The 17,229-nt window shown below is 35.5% G+C and overlaps 1 protein-coding gene across 1 annotated transcript in view; it reads left to right on the plus strand.

Annotated features, from left to right (window-relative positions):
- The window catches only part of KYNU (kynureninase), a 110,228-nt gene that overhangs the window by 66,617 nt on the left and 26,382 nt on the right, over positions 1–17,229 (plus strand). Inside the window, exons 9-10 of the mRNA XM_080799321.1 lie at positions 2,467–2,565; positions 3,547–3,620. Of these exons, the coding sequence (XP_080655447.1) occupies positions 2,467–2,565; positions 3,547–3,620 (173 nt within the window). The remainder of the gene's footprint in view (positions 1–2,466; positions 2,566–3,546; positions 3,621–17,229) is intronic.

Below are 17,229 nucleotides of genomic sequence, written 5' to 3' on the forward strand. Positions count from 1 at the left end.
AACTTGGAGGAAATGTAAAGTTTTGAAAATGTAACTGTATATGCACTTAGTAAGCTAAAAATAGAAAAGCTCACAGGTAAAACATTTTTGCAGGGTGAACTATCACCCCATTTATTGATCAGGGATTTTTTAAAAAATTCATGTTTAAGTACAAAATTGTCTTAATATGGAATAAGTCACTATATTTCTAAGTAAAACTTTTAACATTTTGGTTCACAGAAAGTTAGAGGTTTTAATGGTAAGCCACTTAAGTGAAAAGTTACTACTTGGTACAATTTGGGTAATAAAATCTATTGCTTCAGGTTGTCCTTCTGGGAACTTAATGGAGACAGAGGCTTAGTTTCTAAAATTGAATTCTACTAGGCAGATACACAAAACATTTGGATCATGTAAACAAGTGAAGAACTAAGAGTCAGTAAGAACCTGTTAGTGTCTCAAGTCAGTATGTAGGGAGAACACAGTGTAGAGTCATCAACAGCATTTTTATTTGGTCATCTTTGTGTCATCTCATCTAGGCAATACTTAGTCGCAGAGATCTGCCGCTCTTGACTGAACTCAGTCATGCATCTCTGGCCAACTAGGGGAGGCGGGGAGACTAGCTGATCCAAGCTGAGCTCAGGTGTGGGTGACTTTGATCCCCTTTTCTTTCATCTTCCATCTGAGCCAAAAGGTTGGCTAAGCCTGTGCTTGTTACGGAGATGGCAGAGGGCAGGAGAGATGGAGCCTTATCTAATCACTCAAGTCCCTCGGAATCTCTGCTTGTATTAGATGGGCTAACATTCCATTGGTCACAATACATCACCTGGCTAATCCCAAGGGCAGAGAACTGTATCTTGTCCACAGTGGGAAGAACTGAAAAATTACATGGCAAAAGAACTAGGATACAAGAATGGGAACCATTAGGGCAATTTACCCTAGTTTGTATATACTTGAATTAATTAAATGTGAGCATGATGTGGGCTTAGTGATAACCGAAAACTACTATTCATCAGGTAAGTAGGCTACACTAAAGCAGAGATGATTCTCAAACTTTTTAGTAACAAAAACCTTTCTACACACTTAAAAATCGCTGAGGACCTCAAAGAGGTTTTGATACTGTGTTTATATATATTTACTATATTTGTAGGTAAATATGTTTATTCATTTATTTAGAGCAACAATTACAAGCACATTACATATTAAATAATATGCTGTTAGGGAAACAAAGCCATATTTTCTAAAACAAAAAGAAAGTTGTATATTTGGGAAATCTCTTTATTGTTTGGCTTAATAGAAGACAGCTGGCTTTCTTTATCTGCTTCTGTATTCAATCTCTTCCTCCTTTTTTTTTCTTCATGAAGCATGAAGAAAATTAGTCCTCATGCCGATAGTCAGAAAAAGCGGAAGTATTCTATTGGCTTCACTGTTTATCATGAATATTGTTTGATACTGTACCAGAATTTGACAAGTGATAGGCAATGTGAAACCAAATTACTGAGCTTTCTGTACTTTGTTACATTAAAATCCATTGGTTAGTTTTGCACTCTGAATAGATCTTCTATCCATGTGTGATATGTAACATCAAACATTGGTTATTTGAAAAAACATTAGCTCATTTTTTCCAAATATCTACATAGTTCATTATATATTGTTTTAAAAATTATGTATTACTACTAAACTCATCAGAAATATCTTTAAATATTGGGAAATGGTCATCCTCATAAAAGTGGATACAAATTTTCAAAAACCTAATTTCTCTTGGAAACTACTTTTTTTTTCCATTGGCAACAAAGACTGAGTTGTTTTCCTTGAATTGACGGACTCATTTCATTCATTTTCAGAAGAATGTCTGTCAAACAGCCAAGTGTGAGTTACTGTTGTTTGTCTTTCAGTTGTTTTTTGATGCAAAAAATCATTCTCTGTGAAGTAAAAGTGGCTAGTTCAGCTTGCAACTCAAATAATTGCATGAGTACATTATTTTGAGGCAACTGTCTTACTTCAGAATGTGGTCAAATGTTTTATGCATACTCCCATATTAAACCTTAAACATACGAGAATTAAGGCATTGAGATCTAAAACAAATTAATCATTTTTACAGCCTTTCAAGGAGATCTTTAAGTGAAACTGTCTTATTTCCCCCTGCAACTAAATGGTCTTGACCTGCAGTAACTGCTAGTGTAATTTGATGCTGCTGCCTTGATTTGTACTAACCTGCCAGCAGTTTTCCCATAACTGCTTTTGCATTATCAGTGCAAATGTCAACACAGTGATGAAGGTGGAAAGTGTCTTCATATTACGAAAACTATTTCGACCTAAAAGGATCTTGGAAATGCCCAGTGTTTTGTGGTTCAGACATTGTGAACCACTGCACCAAAGAATAAACTATAGTTATAGTACAATCGTTTGTCAGATTTTCTTAGAGATATTTATTCTTACTATTTCTAATCATTAAGCAGATTTAAAACTTGTTCTTATGTCCTTCCCCAGGGGTGTTTCGTTGGCTTTGATCTAGCACATGCAGTTGGAAATGTTGAACTCCACTTACATGACTGGGGAGTTGATTTTGCCTGCTGGTGCTCCTACAAGGTACAAATTACTTAATATATTTACATCCTTTTATCACACATTGACATTGATCTAAATGAAATACTGGCTCAGTGGCCAGTTTTAACCATTTGAGTTACTTCCTCCATTGCTTTCATTACTGCTTTTTCTAATTTTAGTTCATTACAAAGTCATATGATACAGTAGTATAATAATTAATTAAAATCAGGTATTTTCATCCACTGTAGAGGACTTATTCTTTCAATTACCTGGTTGCTATAGAAGTCAGGAGATAGGGTGGGGGGAACTCCACATTTAGAACTTAATTCAAATTGATTAGGTTCTTAGTTTTTTGTTAATAATGTTGTGAAATTTCTACTATGTAAAGATAATTACTATGGAATCAACTTGTTACTGACATCTGAAGACAATTGACAGGAATCATGGAAATGAAGCCAATTTCATTTTTTTATTTTTTTATTTTTTAAGATTTTATTTACTTATTTGACAGAGAGAGACAGTGAAGAGGGAACACAAGTAGGGGGAGTGGGAGAGGAAGAAGCAAGCTTCCCACCAAACAGGAAGCAGGATGTGGGGCTCCATCCCAGGACCTTGGGATCATGGCCTGAGCCAAAGGCAGACACTTAATGACTGAGCCACCTGGGTGCCCCTGAAACCAATTTTATTTTAACTTAGTGTTTTTAAAATATGCTTTTCTATTATTTAAATATTTTGTGACAAAATAATTGAAATGAATAAACAAATTTAATTAGATAGACTTCATTGGAACTGTATCTATTAATTGGCAAAATTTGGCCAGGTAAGTAATAGGTATTTATTCTCAATTGATAATGCTATGTTTATTTTTTTTTCTTTGAATAAGGTGATGCAAAATTCTGTTTTTTTATAAAAGCTCAAATAATCATACATTTTGAGCTGGTCAAAAGTTGGTTTCGTAACAAAAAAAATCAAATGATTTCATTATTTATTTCTGTCATACAATTTAATTTCTTTTCAATCCAGTATTTAAACTCAGGAGCAGGAGGTCTTGCTGGTGCCTTTGTCCATGAAAAGCATGCCCATACAGTTAAACCTGCGTGAGTACCATCTTTACATTCTTCGGTGATGAATAAATTAATTTGCATTAATAATATGCTAAATTTATATGAGTTCATTAAGGTGGTATCCAGTAAGAATCTGGATTGATTATAATTATTACTCTAGTAACAATGATGCACTTTATCAGAAATAAATGCTTTTCAAAGAGTCCAGTTGGTTGAACAGAAATTTAATCACAAAAAGGGAAGCTTCAATGCTAAAAATGAGTCACTGTAATCATGTGGAGCAGATGGTTTAATGCAAAGAGACGACTTATTTTTGTTCAAAAATTAGACTTCAGAAAATTTCAGATTCCTCACATTGATGAATAAATCAAAGGCAACCAGAGCTATGCCTAATCGAGCCTTAAATGTGGTATGTTATTATTAAAATTACATCTACCTTTAAAGCTAGAAACATTATACGATAGCCTTGTAAGGATTATCTTCTGTCCTAAAAGATTTTATAATCCATGAAAACTGAAGAAGCTGAACACCGAACAACACAGGCTGACTGTATGAAAAGCAATACTTTTCTACTTTATATAACTTTTTCATTTTTTTAGAGCAAGTATAAATGCAAATGTGATCTATTAACACAGACATACATTTTTATTTGACTGGGGAACTTGTACGTTTGTTTTTATCCGGTATGGAGATACAGAAATAATATTCTGCAAAAAGCTCCTTTCATAGTTGTTGTGTCAGAGTGTGTGTGATGAAGACTGTCTAGACTCATAATAGGTAATATAATAATGTTTGATTAGTTTTCTGAATCTTTTCAGCCACTGGCTGAGTGGTATAATCTTGACAAGAATTGAAGCTGAATTAGTAATAAAACTTCTAGCACCTCACATTTCTGAGGTTTTACACATATAAATCCAAGAAATTTAAGATAATTTGCTACAGATCATTTAATCATGTTGAAAATTTCTTCAAGATTTTAAAAAGTTTTAAAATTAAATAGAGCATTTTCTTTAGACAGGTATTTTGGCAGGAAGACATCTTCCACAAATACACTGTCAGTACATTACATTTCTCCCCATGTCCCAAATTCTCTGAAAAGAGCATAAAGCATTACTGTGTTATAGGAGTGCCATGCCTATCTTAAAAGGTCTCTTTCTCATTTTTAGCAACCCCTGCTGATGGTGTTTTACCTAGCATAATTGTTTGCCATGTAGACAGTATATAGGATATTTCTTCCTTTGGATAAGCCTCACTACTCACATTTCCCACTCTCCTCTTGTTTAAGTTGGAATAAAGGATCTGACATATTACATCAACCCAAAGACAAGCTGGTGGAGTAGTTGGGGGATATGTACATAATCTACATAAATTCTCAAGAATGTAAGGATCAGCAGTTAAATTCCAATCTTAGAGATAATGTCTGTTGCATTTGAGAGTTCTTTTATCACTATTTACCCTTCGTGGATGAGGAACAGGAGAGGGGGAGGGGTTGTAGTGGGCAGAATCCCGACATCCTCTAGAACACTGTATGTGTTAAATCTTTGGTCCCAGGAGAAAGACTATATAGACGGAACAACTTCATATTACTCCTTGATCACTCGCTCGTCTATACCCTGAAGAATGTTCCTTGATCTCTCGGTGTTGTAGCCTTTATATACAGGTCATACCAACATCTACCTCATAGGCAATGATTCTGAGACTAAAACAGGATAATGCACATGTAAAGTGCTAAGCACAGTGGTTTAAGCATTATTTGTGGTCCTTCATGGAAGCTAAATTGTTTGTTGCTTCACTGGATGTTAACTAGTAGACTTTGGACTAGTAGACATAGTAGAGATCATTTCTCTTAAGTAGAAAACACAACCTCAGAGGTTATGGTTTGTGACTTTGAAGACATTAAACAGTTTTACATCCATAACCAAGTTCATTTCAGCAGACCTTTGAGAAACTGATTGTGTAAGTCTCCATTCCAGAAATTCTCTCTTGTACAGGGCTTACCATCTTCTTGGTTCCTCATTCATTAATAAGTTGAATGAGCTCTTTGTACAAGAGCCTTGCTTTTAAATTTTTTGAGAATTATATGTTATTATCTGTTGTCGCATTTTAACTCTCTGGCTTTGGAGACTGACAAGACTCAAATCAGGCTTGACTCATGAAGCCCTCTCTACAGAAAACCCCAGCTGGTGGTGTGTGTTTGTTGTTAAAGCTTCTTTTTCTATCATGCCCAAGTAATTAATTCCAGTGGAGCCAACTTCTACCCAATAGTGGGATGTAACTGCTATTAATGTAACAAACTTTGTGGAGTAAACGCTGTTGCTTTTTTAAAGGGTGACATCTAGTGGCTAAGCATGTTATTGCAAATAAATAGTATACAAATGACATTTCATTATCCAGTCGTTTATTCTTTCTCAAGAAGTTTTAATTTTATATATTTAAATTAGGTTTTTTATGTTATTTGACTACATATTCATAGTGCAATATTGTGTAGTCAAAGCCTTCAATAAATAAATGAAACCAGGATGAAGGTCAAAGTTAAGATTGGGGGCAGTCTAAGTTTGTGATTAAACAGAATGCAAAAATGTTCATCAAGGGTGGTGAAGAAGGGCATTATGGAAGCGACTGACCCACCAGGTGTAGAGAGTGGATCCCAGGATATGTAGCCCTGCATTCTAAAGTTTAGTATTCAGTGTATAACTTTGAAGTATTTCTTATGTTTCTATTAGCAACTGGTAAATTACATCTGTACCAAGAATTTCACTACTTCTTCTTCTTCTTCTTTTTTTTTTTTTTTTGTTTAAATAGGCATTTTGGCCATTGTTCAAAAGGATGACCTAAGACTTTTTCCAAGAACCTTTTGCCAATAAAGAGAAAGAGTACAGTCCATAGTCAATCCACTGCATTAAGCATCATAACTCAAGCTGTTTTTCTCAACTAGCATTTGACCTTGTCCTAGTTTATCACTACCTTTTCTCATTCCAGTGTCATATTCTAAACATTGTCTGTAGCTAAGAATTACTCTAAATTAGAACGGGTTGTGAGTAAATGCTACTTTTTTTTTTCCCCCTTCAGGGCTGACTGCAACTCGGTCTATAAAATTAATAATAATCATTCTGAGATATAAAGGGAGATATTTTTAATTGTAGGCATTTGAGGACCAGAAATGTGTCACTAAAAAAAAGGACTTAAATACTTTGATTTCCTTTTTTACTTCATAAATGTTGACTTTCCTGGTATACTTTAGATCAATACTTTTTGATTTTGTGGGGTTCAAAAATATCTGAATCTCATAAAGTGATTGTTCTGTAAGAGTCCATAGACTGCAGTTCAATACCCCCCACCACACATAACACATCTTTTTTTTCTTTTGAGAAACTAGAATAAGAGCAGGAGTGGATCATATGCGCTACTAAGATTCCTTCTGTCGCTTATTTTTTACCCCATCCATTCAAACCATGCGTACTAGGCAATGGCTGTTCTTCACTTTCCATGCTGGCATAACAAACCTTCAAATACTCCAATGTATAGATCCCTTGAAATGTCCGTTTCCCCTGGGATTTTTTTTTTTTTTGCCCTTTTTAAGTGACCAAGAATGGAGCATACTGATAATTTTGATGAAAATGCTAGAATTTTAAATCACGCCAGTACATTTCCATAGTCAGCTAGAGGTGTTTGATTGAGGCCTATAAATAGAGATGTCATTTTTAAGGCTTTATTAAGGGCTTGAGTCATCTCCTTTATTTTAAAAAGTCATTTGAATGTTAAAAAGAACTAGCCAAAGAGGCTGGACAACCTCAGTGCATAGTTAAGGCAAATTTTAGAAGTCAGAGATGTAAGTTATTACTATTTTTATTTGGCAACTTAAAAAAAAGAAGAAGAAGAAGACATGCCAAACAATATTCAGGAACGTCTAAGAAAGGATAAAAAGAGGCATGAAGAAATATGCCATGCTTGGCCCAACTGGACGATTAATGTTACAAGGGGAGACCATCTAATGCACATTTGTTCTGGGGAATGCTGACTTGATACATTGATTCTACATACTTTTCCAGGCAGTGTTGAAGAATGCCATCATCCAAAACTTAACCTATGATTTAAACCTTGTTTTGGTTTCTTAGTGATCCTTTTGGAATTAACTACTTATCACATCCTTGTCTAGTACCTGCATAAGGTCTCCTTGTTAAAGCCTAGAGAATAAGAAAGTGTAGGTGACACCAGCAAAGTATGTAAATTCATGTCTCCAGATCCTGTAAAATGTGATAGGCCAATATCTATAGATTTCTCAGCGTTTTGACAGAATCTCTAGTTCAGATTTGACCTCCGCCTTCCAGGGTATCTGTTCTACCCATTTAGTCTGTTCCTTACATTCAGTTTTTAGTACTAACATGGATCACTTCTTAGCCACGACTTTTTGACTTCTCAGCCATGTTAGGTATCCTTGGCCATCTCCTTTGTCATTGATGTTTCCCTCCCACAGCCCTAAGCTTCCATTGTGCCATTTTCTTCTGCTTCTGCTCCAATTTATGTGATGACTCTACTATATTTTACAAAGTTTGCTCTTTCACTTTTTCACTGATTCTCTCAATGCCTCAACCCTTGGTCCCCGAGCCCAGAAATACCTCATCCACACACGATTTCAACAGTAGGCATTTGTAGAAGACACAGCTTTGCCACTTGCTTGCTTTTTAGCTCTTACTTTAATCTGATTTCAGATTACAAGATTCTCTGATTATCAAAGCATTAAACCAGTTCCCAAAGATACATGGTAATGTCGGAAAGCAAAGATTTTCATAATAGGAAATTTTCCCTTCATCTATATCTATGAATTATTGTAAAAAGTTTTGGTCTTTTGCTGATTATAGAATGTTATAAATATCAGATAACACAATGAAAACATAATGAAAATGGACTGTAAAGTAAAATGTTTCAAGAGATTCAAAATTTCCTGGTGCAAGTGATACTGAAGAACTGCTGAATCAAAAAACTATGGACAGTGAGAATCTGTCAGAGTTAGAACCAGTAACAGATGAAGTAGAGGAAATTAGACACGGTACTTCAAAAGCAAATGACTTGAATATCAGGGATTAAAAGGAAATGCTGAATGCTTCAAAAATTTTTATAGAAGTGATCATTTCTGTGGTCATGCCAAAAAAGTTAGATGTAATATGAAAGTTTGTATTTTTCTATCTCAATATTTTTTAAAAATACACCAAAAATGAACACTTTTATTATTTTTTCTTCCTAACAATTAGCACATTATACTTTGAGTTTATCAAATTATAAGTTAGTTTTTATACAATTTTTTAAAGTATTTATTTATTTATTTAAAAGAGAGACAATGAGCAAGAGTGAGAGCATGAGCGGGGGAGAGGGAGAAGCAGGCTCTGCTGAGCAGGGAGCCCGACGCAGCGCTCAATCCCAGGATCATAACTGGAGCCGAAGGCTGTTGTTCAACTGACTGAGTCACCCAGGGGCCCCTAATTTTTATATAATTTTAAACTTATTTTTTGAGAGTGTCTCAATCAAATTTAATTTTTCCCATTGATTACTATAAAATACGGTTATTGGCTTAAAGTGAATTTTATTTTAAATGGCCTTTTCCCATTGGTCATCAAATAATGAAGAGTTCCAGTATACCCATATATCTCTCTAATTGCAGGGATTAAACATGGTAAAACTTCCATTTTATCTTACTCCAACACAAGTGTCCTTTCTAAGGTACTCGTTTCTTTGTCATGTAAAGAGAATGATCCTGAGTCAATTAAGAAGACATGAACAGATGTAACCAACACATATTTTTGTGCAAGTAGCTTTCACAGGTGGAAGTAAATATAAGATATTGCTATGATTTTAATTTATAATCCACTTGGAGAAATTATTTTAGTAACTGAATGAATGATTTAAATGACAGGTAACATAAGGTTAGAATATGTGCCATAGGCAGCTTCTTAATTGCTAAGTGAGGGGCACCTGGGTGACTCAGTCAGGCGTCTGCCTGCGGCTCAGGTCATGTGGGATCAAGCCCCTCGTCGGGCTCCCTGCTTGGGGGGAGACCTGCTTCTTCCTCTCCCTCTCCCCCTGCCTGTGTTTCTGCTCTCCCTATCTCTCTGTCAAATAAATTAAAATCTTTAAAAAAAAAAAATTGCTGGGGCGCCTGGGTGGCTCAGTGGGCTGAAGCCTCTGCCTTCGGCTCAGGTCATGATCCCGGAGTCCTGGGATGGAGCCCCACATCGGGCTCTCTGCTGCTCAGCGGGGAGCCTGCTACCTCCTCTCTCTCTCTGCCTGCCTCTCTGCCTACTTGTGATCTCTAGCTGTCAAATAAATAAATAAAATCTTAAAAAAAAAAAAAGAAATGGTTTTAAAAATTTTAAAAAAAATTGCTGGGAGACTTATCAGACATTGCATAGGAGCAGTGGAGGGATTAATGTCTAACTCAAGTGCTTTGGAAAAGCTTGAGTAAGGTGGGGGGAAATTTAGTTACAAATCCTCTGCTAAATGGAATGCTGTGTTAACTAAGCAAATAAATTTACTCTCTGTTACTTTGAAAGCTGAAATTGTTGCCTATGAGAAAGACTTCACTTGGTTAGTTTCATATTTAAGAAAATATAAAGAACAATTACTTAAATGACATTTCTTAAAGGGATATATCAGGTGATCATTTCCTCCTTATACTTTTTACTAGAATTTTTATGGAATCTGAGTCATTGGCTTAACATTTAAAAGTTTGCTTATTATCATAAAATTGCTCTATATTCCTGTTCTACAGTATTTTAGAAATTATAAACAGTGGGGAAATCGAGCTTGTTTCATGCTCATACCTAATTTCAAAGACACGCTCATGGATTAGGTTATACTAAGTCCTAGTCCCCAAATCCTCACTGTGAGGAGTCCAAGAGATGATACATTGATTGAGGAAAACTCATCTATGGAATCATGACATACAACCTACACGTATCTTCATTCAGAAACCATTTTAGATTAGTAACTCTAAAAGGATCCCTCATCTTCTGGGCTTGACAATTTATACTATGCAAAATTATCTAGGTGGTTTTTCTGTGTTGTGAATTTAAGCTGTGATCATAAAAATAACATTTATATTGTGAGGTGTGATCATGATTAGAAATAAGTTCAGTAAATAATCTCATTTTTTTCAGCTCAGGGGATAAAGTAATCCTGGTTCTAAAGGAAAGCCAAAATAGTAATTATCTGTATAAAAAGATACATTAAAGCCATTGTTCCTTGCAAATCATTCTTCTCAGATAATGATAACATAATCATTAATTTGGGGAAATTGGAGCCCTTTGAAATCTTAAAATTTATTTTCTCTTCTAAAATTGCAGTCTAGTGTCTCTGAAGATATATGAGGTCAATGAACCTTTCAGACACCAAAACTAAAACTTGTCAAAGAGCTTCAGCTCTTGTTTTAATCACTGCAAGTTTTGCCCCTGAAGTGAACTTTGGAATCTGCAGGGTTTTTTGTTGTTGTTTAATATTAACTATGAAGAACTGTTGCTAAACTTTTATCTGTTCTTAATTGAGAAACATACATGTAGCTCTCTTGCTCTTGAAGATTTGCCAAAAGAGCCATGCTACAGTGATAACCTGCTGTGCGGGGCAGTGCGGGGAACTTGGTCGTTACACACAGACCCATTGGGTCCAGGTACTTCCAAGACGGCTGGTAACTTCACAGATGACAAGAACTCTTGTCATATATTGTTCCAAACAAAGGTCTGAGCTCATGTGATGGGTTTTCTTTTTTTCTTTGTTTACTTGTGTTTTCTCGATGCCAAAGGAGAAGATTTGATTGGGAAGAAATGATCATTTTCTCTAGAGTTGAGGTCTCTCTCTTTGTCATGATCTGTCCATGTCTAGAGAGTATGCCTTGCTCTCATCTCTGCTCCAATCAGCTTTGGTCAAGATCTCAGAAGATTTGGTACAAGTTTGGTACAAGCCATGGAAACTTATGCAGAAAATGACCTTATTTATTTTTTTTAAGGACCCTGTGATCCTTGTGAGAATTCATCTTGATGTGTTCAATGTGAGAGCTTAAAAATTGATTATAAATTAATTTTAAAATTTTTGATTAGAGTAACATTGTCCTACACTTGATCTTAGCCAAAAGGCCAAGAAGTGATAGACTGACATTGTCCTTATGATCTTTCTTTACTTTCTTAATCTGCAGTGCCCCAAAAAATACTTTTTAAAATTTTGTTGTTGAATATATATATGTCTTTCTTTACTCTTAGCATAATAGACAAACCATCTTCTAGCATATGGAAGCATTTCTACTTCACAAGTTATTCTGAAGGGGGCATGATTTTCAAAATACTGTCAAATTAAATATGCATTTCCATATGCTTCTACAAAGACCAAATATATCCAGGAAAACTAGCTACAGACAATTTAAAAAATCCTTCATGAGTATTTTAATCAACATTGCAACTGGTCCTTTCAGAAGTCCTAAATTCAGACATCTCTCTGTTTTTGTGCTTCTAACATCAATATTACCTCCAAGGATTATAAACCAGTCTTTCAAGATAATAATATATTTCCAGAAAGTACATACAGAAAATTTTCAAAGGATTTATTTCTTAATAAAGCTTTCCTACCAGGAACATAATTGACTTAGCTCTTTTAAGGATACCATGTTATTCCAAAACTTTAGGAAATAATTTTCATTAACCAAAACTCATGATATCAGGAAGTGCTTTTTTATTTTATAACTACACTTGTCATACTCTTAGATCTCTGGACATACTGGAACAAACCTCCTGTTGAGTTAGATTTGAAGATGTAATGAATATGTAACAGAACCAAGTGAAGCACTCCAAACAGTATTTACAGATGAGCGAGCAAATGAGAGGAGGAAAAGAAATTGAGTTTCGTGATACCTTCTCATACTATTTTCCAGAGCAGCATTAAATCAGTAAACTTAGAAAGTGCAGAGCAATTGTGAACAGATGAATGTTTTTTTAGAAAATAAGATTTGATAAAGATCTTTTCTACTAACCTAGAGTGAGTTGGTAATATTTTACCTAATATTGTGGACATGTCGAGCCTTTTAATAGTCATTCTTGGCAACTAATTGCTGGCATCAAGGGATGAATGTACAATTTACGAGCTAAGCAACCTATTTTGTCAGTTTTTGAGATTTTTGTTTGTCACTAACACCTTCGAATCTTCTTCTGTCACTTAGCTATGCTTTTACTTTTCCTCCGAATGTGTTGGTCACCCACTGCCTGGAATTACACCCTTCTTGCTTTTTTTCTCAGTTGTTTTTTGTTTTGTTTTGTTTTAAATCTCTTACTCTACTGCTTTCTCTTATCCTTATTCTTATGCACCAGCTCCACCTTCCTTATATGTACCTGAATTACTGTTATGTCTGGATTCCAGTATCTCCTTGAACTACAGCAGTTGTAGCTTCTGTGTCCAAGCCTTTCTTCTCACTCTGCAGTGTGGTTCTGCAGTGTTAATGTGCTGATGTGAGGAGCGGCCTGGGAATGTGATTGGGAGATTGGGTACCTGGCAACCAGGCCTAAATCCTACCCAATGGATCCACCCTGAAGGCAGAGTTTCAGTACATTCAAACCCTTCCTCGTTTGTGTTTGGTCATCTAAGGTGCTTTGATTAGCTAGAAGATACTGTCAGTGGGGGCTGGGAGAAACAACTTCGGCTGATACTAGGTGAATAGAGCTTGGAACAACCAAAATGAAGAGCGCCCCCCTCCCAAATCTATGATTGTTCATAAAAAGAAGTTAGTATTTTCAGTGAATATTGTGGAAGAATTTTGACTTACAATTGTATAACGCCCCTGTAGTAACTTCACAGTCATTAAATAAATATTTATTGAGCATCATATATTTATACATATTCCAGGCAATTTTTAAAGTGGGATATATGGGCAAACAAAACAAAGATGCTTGTCCTCATATATATTCCATCAAGAGAAGACAAACCATACCTATAATAAGGGGAAAATTATTTAATGTGTTTGAAGTTGGTAAGTCCTTTAGACACGTGGAAAAACAGGAGGGAAAAGAAGATATGAGAACACTATCCGTGGAGTCCTTGGCAACATGGCGTATTTAAAAGGCGTTCAAGAAAGCCCACACTGGGAAAATAAAATCTGGATAAAGAGGTGAAGGAGGTGGGGTTTGGGTCAAGCAGCTATCTGGTGAAGACAGTTCCAGGCAGAGGGAGTATCTAAGCGTAAAAGCTCTCAGACATGAATGTGTCTTGAATATTTGAGGAATAGCAAAGTGGCTAGCATGGCTGCAATAGACTGAGCCAACTGGAGATTAGTAAATGAAATTAGAGAGATAGAGGGGTCCAGAAAATGTAGGCCCTTAAACAAGGTTATATGAAGACACGGGCTCCATTCCCATTTGGCCAGAAATAGGACTTGACACAGCAACTTGCAAAATGATCCCTCTGGTGGCTTTGTTGGGAATAGGCTATAGGACACACAGTAAGGGTAGACTTTGGAAGACCAGCTGGGGAGCCATTACAGAAAGCAGGCAGGGGATCACAGTTCAAAGCAGGAGAGTAGCAGAGGAGGTGATGAGAAGTTGTACGGATTAAGGATCTATTATAAAAGATGGCAGCACTCTGAAAGAGGTCAAGAACAGAAACATATATGTCAGTTAAAGGATGTCTGCAGTCATACAGAAGTGAGCTGCTCTCTACCTAAAATATGGTCATGGCTAATGGGATGAAAAAAGCAGGATAGAGTCAAAAGTTATTAGAAAGTTGAGTCAACAGGACATAGAAAAAGTTTGTGGTTAGAGGGGAAGGATTAATTGGATGTTTGGGCAGAAGGATGCTAAATCATTAATTAAATGTCATGTAGTTATTTCGTTTATCAGCTAAAAAAGCATTTCTTGAGATCTACTGTAGGCAAAACAGTACCCAGTTCAAAGGGTATACAGATATGAATGAGCTCCTACTGTCCTTTCTATGTGACCAGCAAAAGGAAGGAGAGATTGGAGAAACCTTTGTTGAGGAGGGGATACTTGAGCTGACTGCAGAAATTCTCCCAAGTCTTACTGAGACTGGAGGGGAACAGGCAGTGGTAGAGTGTTCAAGGCAGGGTGGTTTTACCTGGATCCCAGTCGGAGACCAGAAGATGGAGTTCCTTGCGTTCCAAATAAGGAATTTCAATTCTTATCTTAAAGACAGACGGAAGCCGTTGGCTGTTCACATGGGACAAGTTGACAAATTCAGGTCTCTTCAGCTCTCCTTGTGGGGAAAAATAATTAGGCATGGGGCATCTGCTAAGATTTCTTCTGGCTTTTAAACTCTGATTGTCAGACAATAAAAATGAAGCATCAGAATACGGTGGACTGCCTCTAGGGATAAGTTAGAAACTGAAACCAGTTTGATGGAAATATGTGTGTCGTCAACTATATTGATGACTTCAGTGACCTTTATCCTCATCCACCCTTTTGTGGTAGGTGGATGCAGTAAAGCAGAGGTAAGTCCAGACAGATTTGTAACAAACTTGACTATAACCTCATCTCTTTCCTTTTCTCAAGTATAAAGGACTACTATATGCATATTTTTTAAAGTTCAGCTGCCAAAATTTTATTATGAAAATTAAGAATATATAAAAGCTATTTGAATGAATAAATTTCTCATTACTTCTGAATAAAACAACTTTTGCAGAACTTTTTGATTCTGCAAAACATCATTATTTGATGAGGATCTTAGGTGATATACTTTTACTTGAGCTTAGGTTATACAGGGCATTACGATATGAGACGACAGGCGTTCAAATTTATCCCCAGTTGCTGTTACAGATTTCTAAGAATAAACAATTATGCTGTACCCCAAATATTCCATGTTTTTTTAGCCATGCTCTAACAATTTGATTCAAAACGTGTTTTGAGGCCATGAAAGCAGTAAGACTATTGTATTTAGTTTTTAGTTATGACTTTGACTGAGAGAAAGAAAGAGGAAGGATAGGGATGGAAGAGAAAGGGACTGAACGAAGAAGGAGGGGGAGGGGGAGGGGAAGAGGATGAGAAAGAGGAAAAAGAAGAGGAAAAAAAAAACTTCAGTCAGGTTTATATTCTTAAACACAGACTAAAATTATTAAATGTATGGTAATCAATTGTCAAATTAAAGGACATTATGTAAGCCGTCTTTTGTGGAAATGTACTATTTAGAACAGATTGTGATGCAATTTTCTCATTTGCTGAATTGCTCTAGTGATGAACTGCATTTTTAACGTAGATTAAGGAGAGTGGGAAAAGTTGTTTTGGTGAGATACAGGATAAGGAGAGGTAAGGGGTTTGTGGAATAAGTTAAATTAATTCAGTGCATGAAATATTCAGGGATTCATACTGGAGATTCTGCCATTAAAGTCTTGCTAAGGAGATCAAGGAGAGTTGGGTATTTCATTTCATAACTCTTAGCATCCAAAATCATATTCAGTGGATCCCTGGTGGTCTGCTCTTACTGAATTTGAATATCATGCCTCAAAGATGTTTTTATAATAAGCGATGCTTTCCATTTGATAATACCTATTTGAAACTCCTTTTAGGAAATTTATGATGTTCAAAGAACACAAAGCATATTAAAACCTTTATTTTTTATTATTTATCAGACCTCTTCCAAAACCTTCTCTTAGAATTCTGTTAATGTATTCTAAGTAAATGAACTCCCTGCTTGATTTTTAGTTTTTGGTGGCAAAAGATTAAAATTTCTAGTCCAAGTGCAATGAGATTGCATCTTAATTGTTATTGTTCATATTTCAGTTTGTAGAAATGATTTATGAGCTTGACATGATAATAGCTACTTATAAACTAATTTAATGGTTTTTAATTTTACTTCATTAGCTTTGGAATATTTGCTTTATAGAATTCATGCCAATATTTCATTTAGATTACATTCCTTTTGTATTTTATTTTGTCTTTCCTATGCTCCATATGGTGGGGTCTTAAAATGAATTTAACTTTCCCTTAGATTTTTCGTGATGTATTTTGTGCTTGAATGAATTTTTTTAAATCACCATTTCTTTATTTGACTATAAACAATCCCCATTCCGTCTATAAAGAATTCAAGGTGCGATATACGAACAATATGCTTTTCCAAGTTTACTAAATTAGATGCCTCAGTCAGTGCTCTTTGAAGAAGAGGAATTGATTACAGAGATTATTAAAAAAGAGAAAGTAAAAAAAAAATATGTAGAAAAGTTTTCAAGAAAAATATTGTGTATTTCTGACAACTCAGAAACCTAAGTGCATTTTTTAAGTAATCTGGGGGATAACTGCTTTTATAGAATCTCTGATTGATTAAAAAAAATATACCCCAGGGGCGCCTGGGTGGCTCAGTGGGTTAAGGCCTCTGCCTTTGGCTCAGGTCATGATCTCAGGGTCCTGGGATCGAGCCCCGCGTCGGGCTCTCTGCTCGGCGGGGAGCCTGATTCCCTTCCTCTCTCACTCTCTGCCTGCCTCTCTGCCTGCTTGTGATCTCTGTCACATAGATAAAATCTTTTTAAAATATATATATATATATATCTTATATATATATAATTAATTATATATATAATTATATATATATTTATATATATAATTAATTATATATATATAAGATATATATATATATATATATATATCTCCCAGGTGATTTTTGCATTTGCTTG

The sequence above is a fragment of the Martes martes genome (assembly GCF_963455335.1).
Source record: "Martes martes genome assembly, chromosome: 3".
Lineage (NCBI taxonomy): Eukaryota > Metazoa > Chordata > Mammalia > Carnivora > Mustelidae > Martes > Martes martes.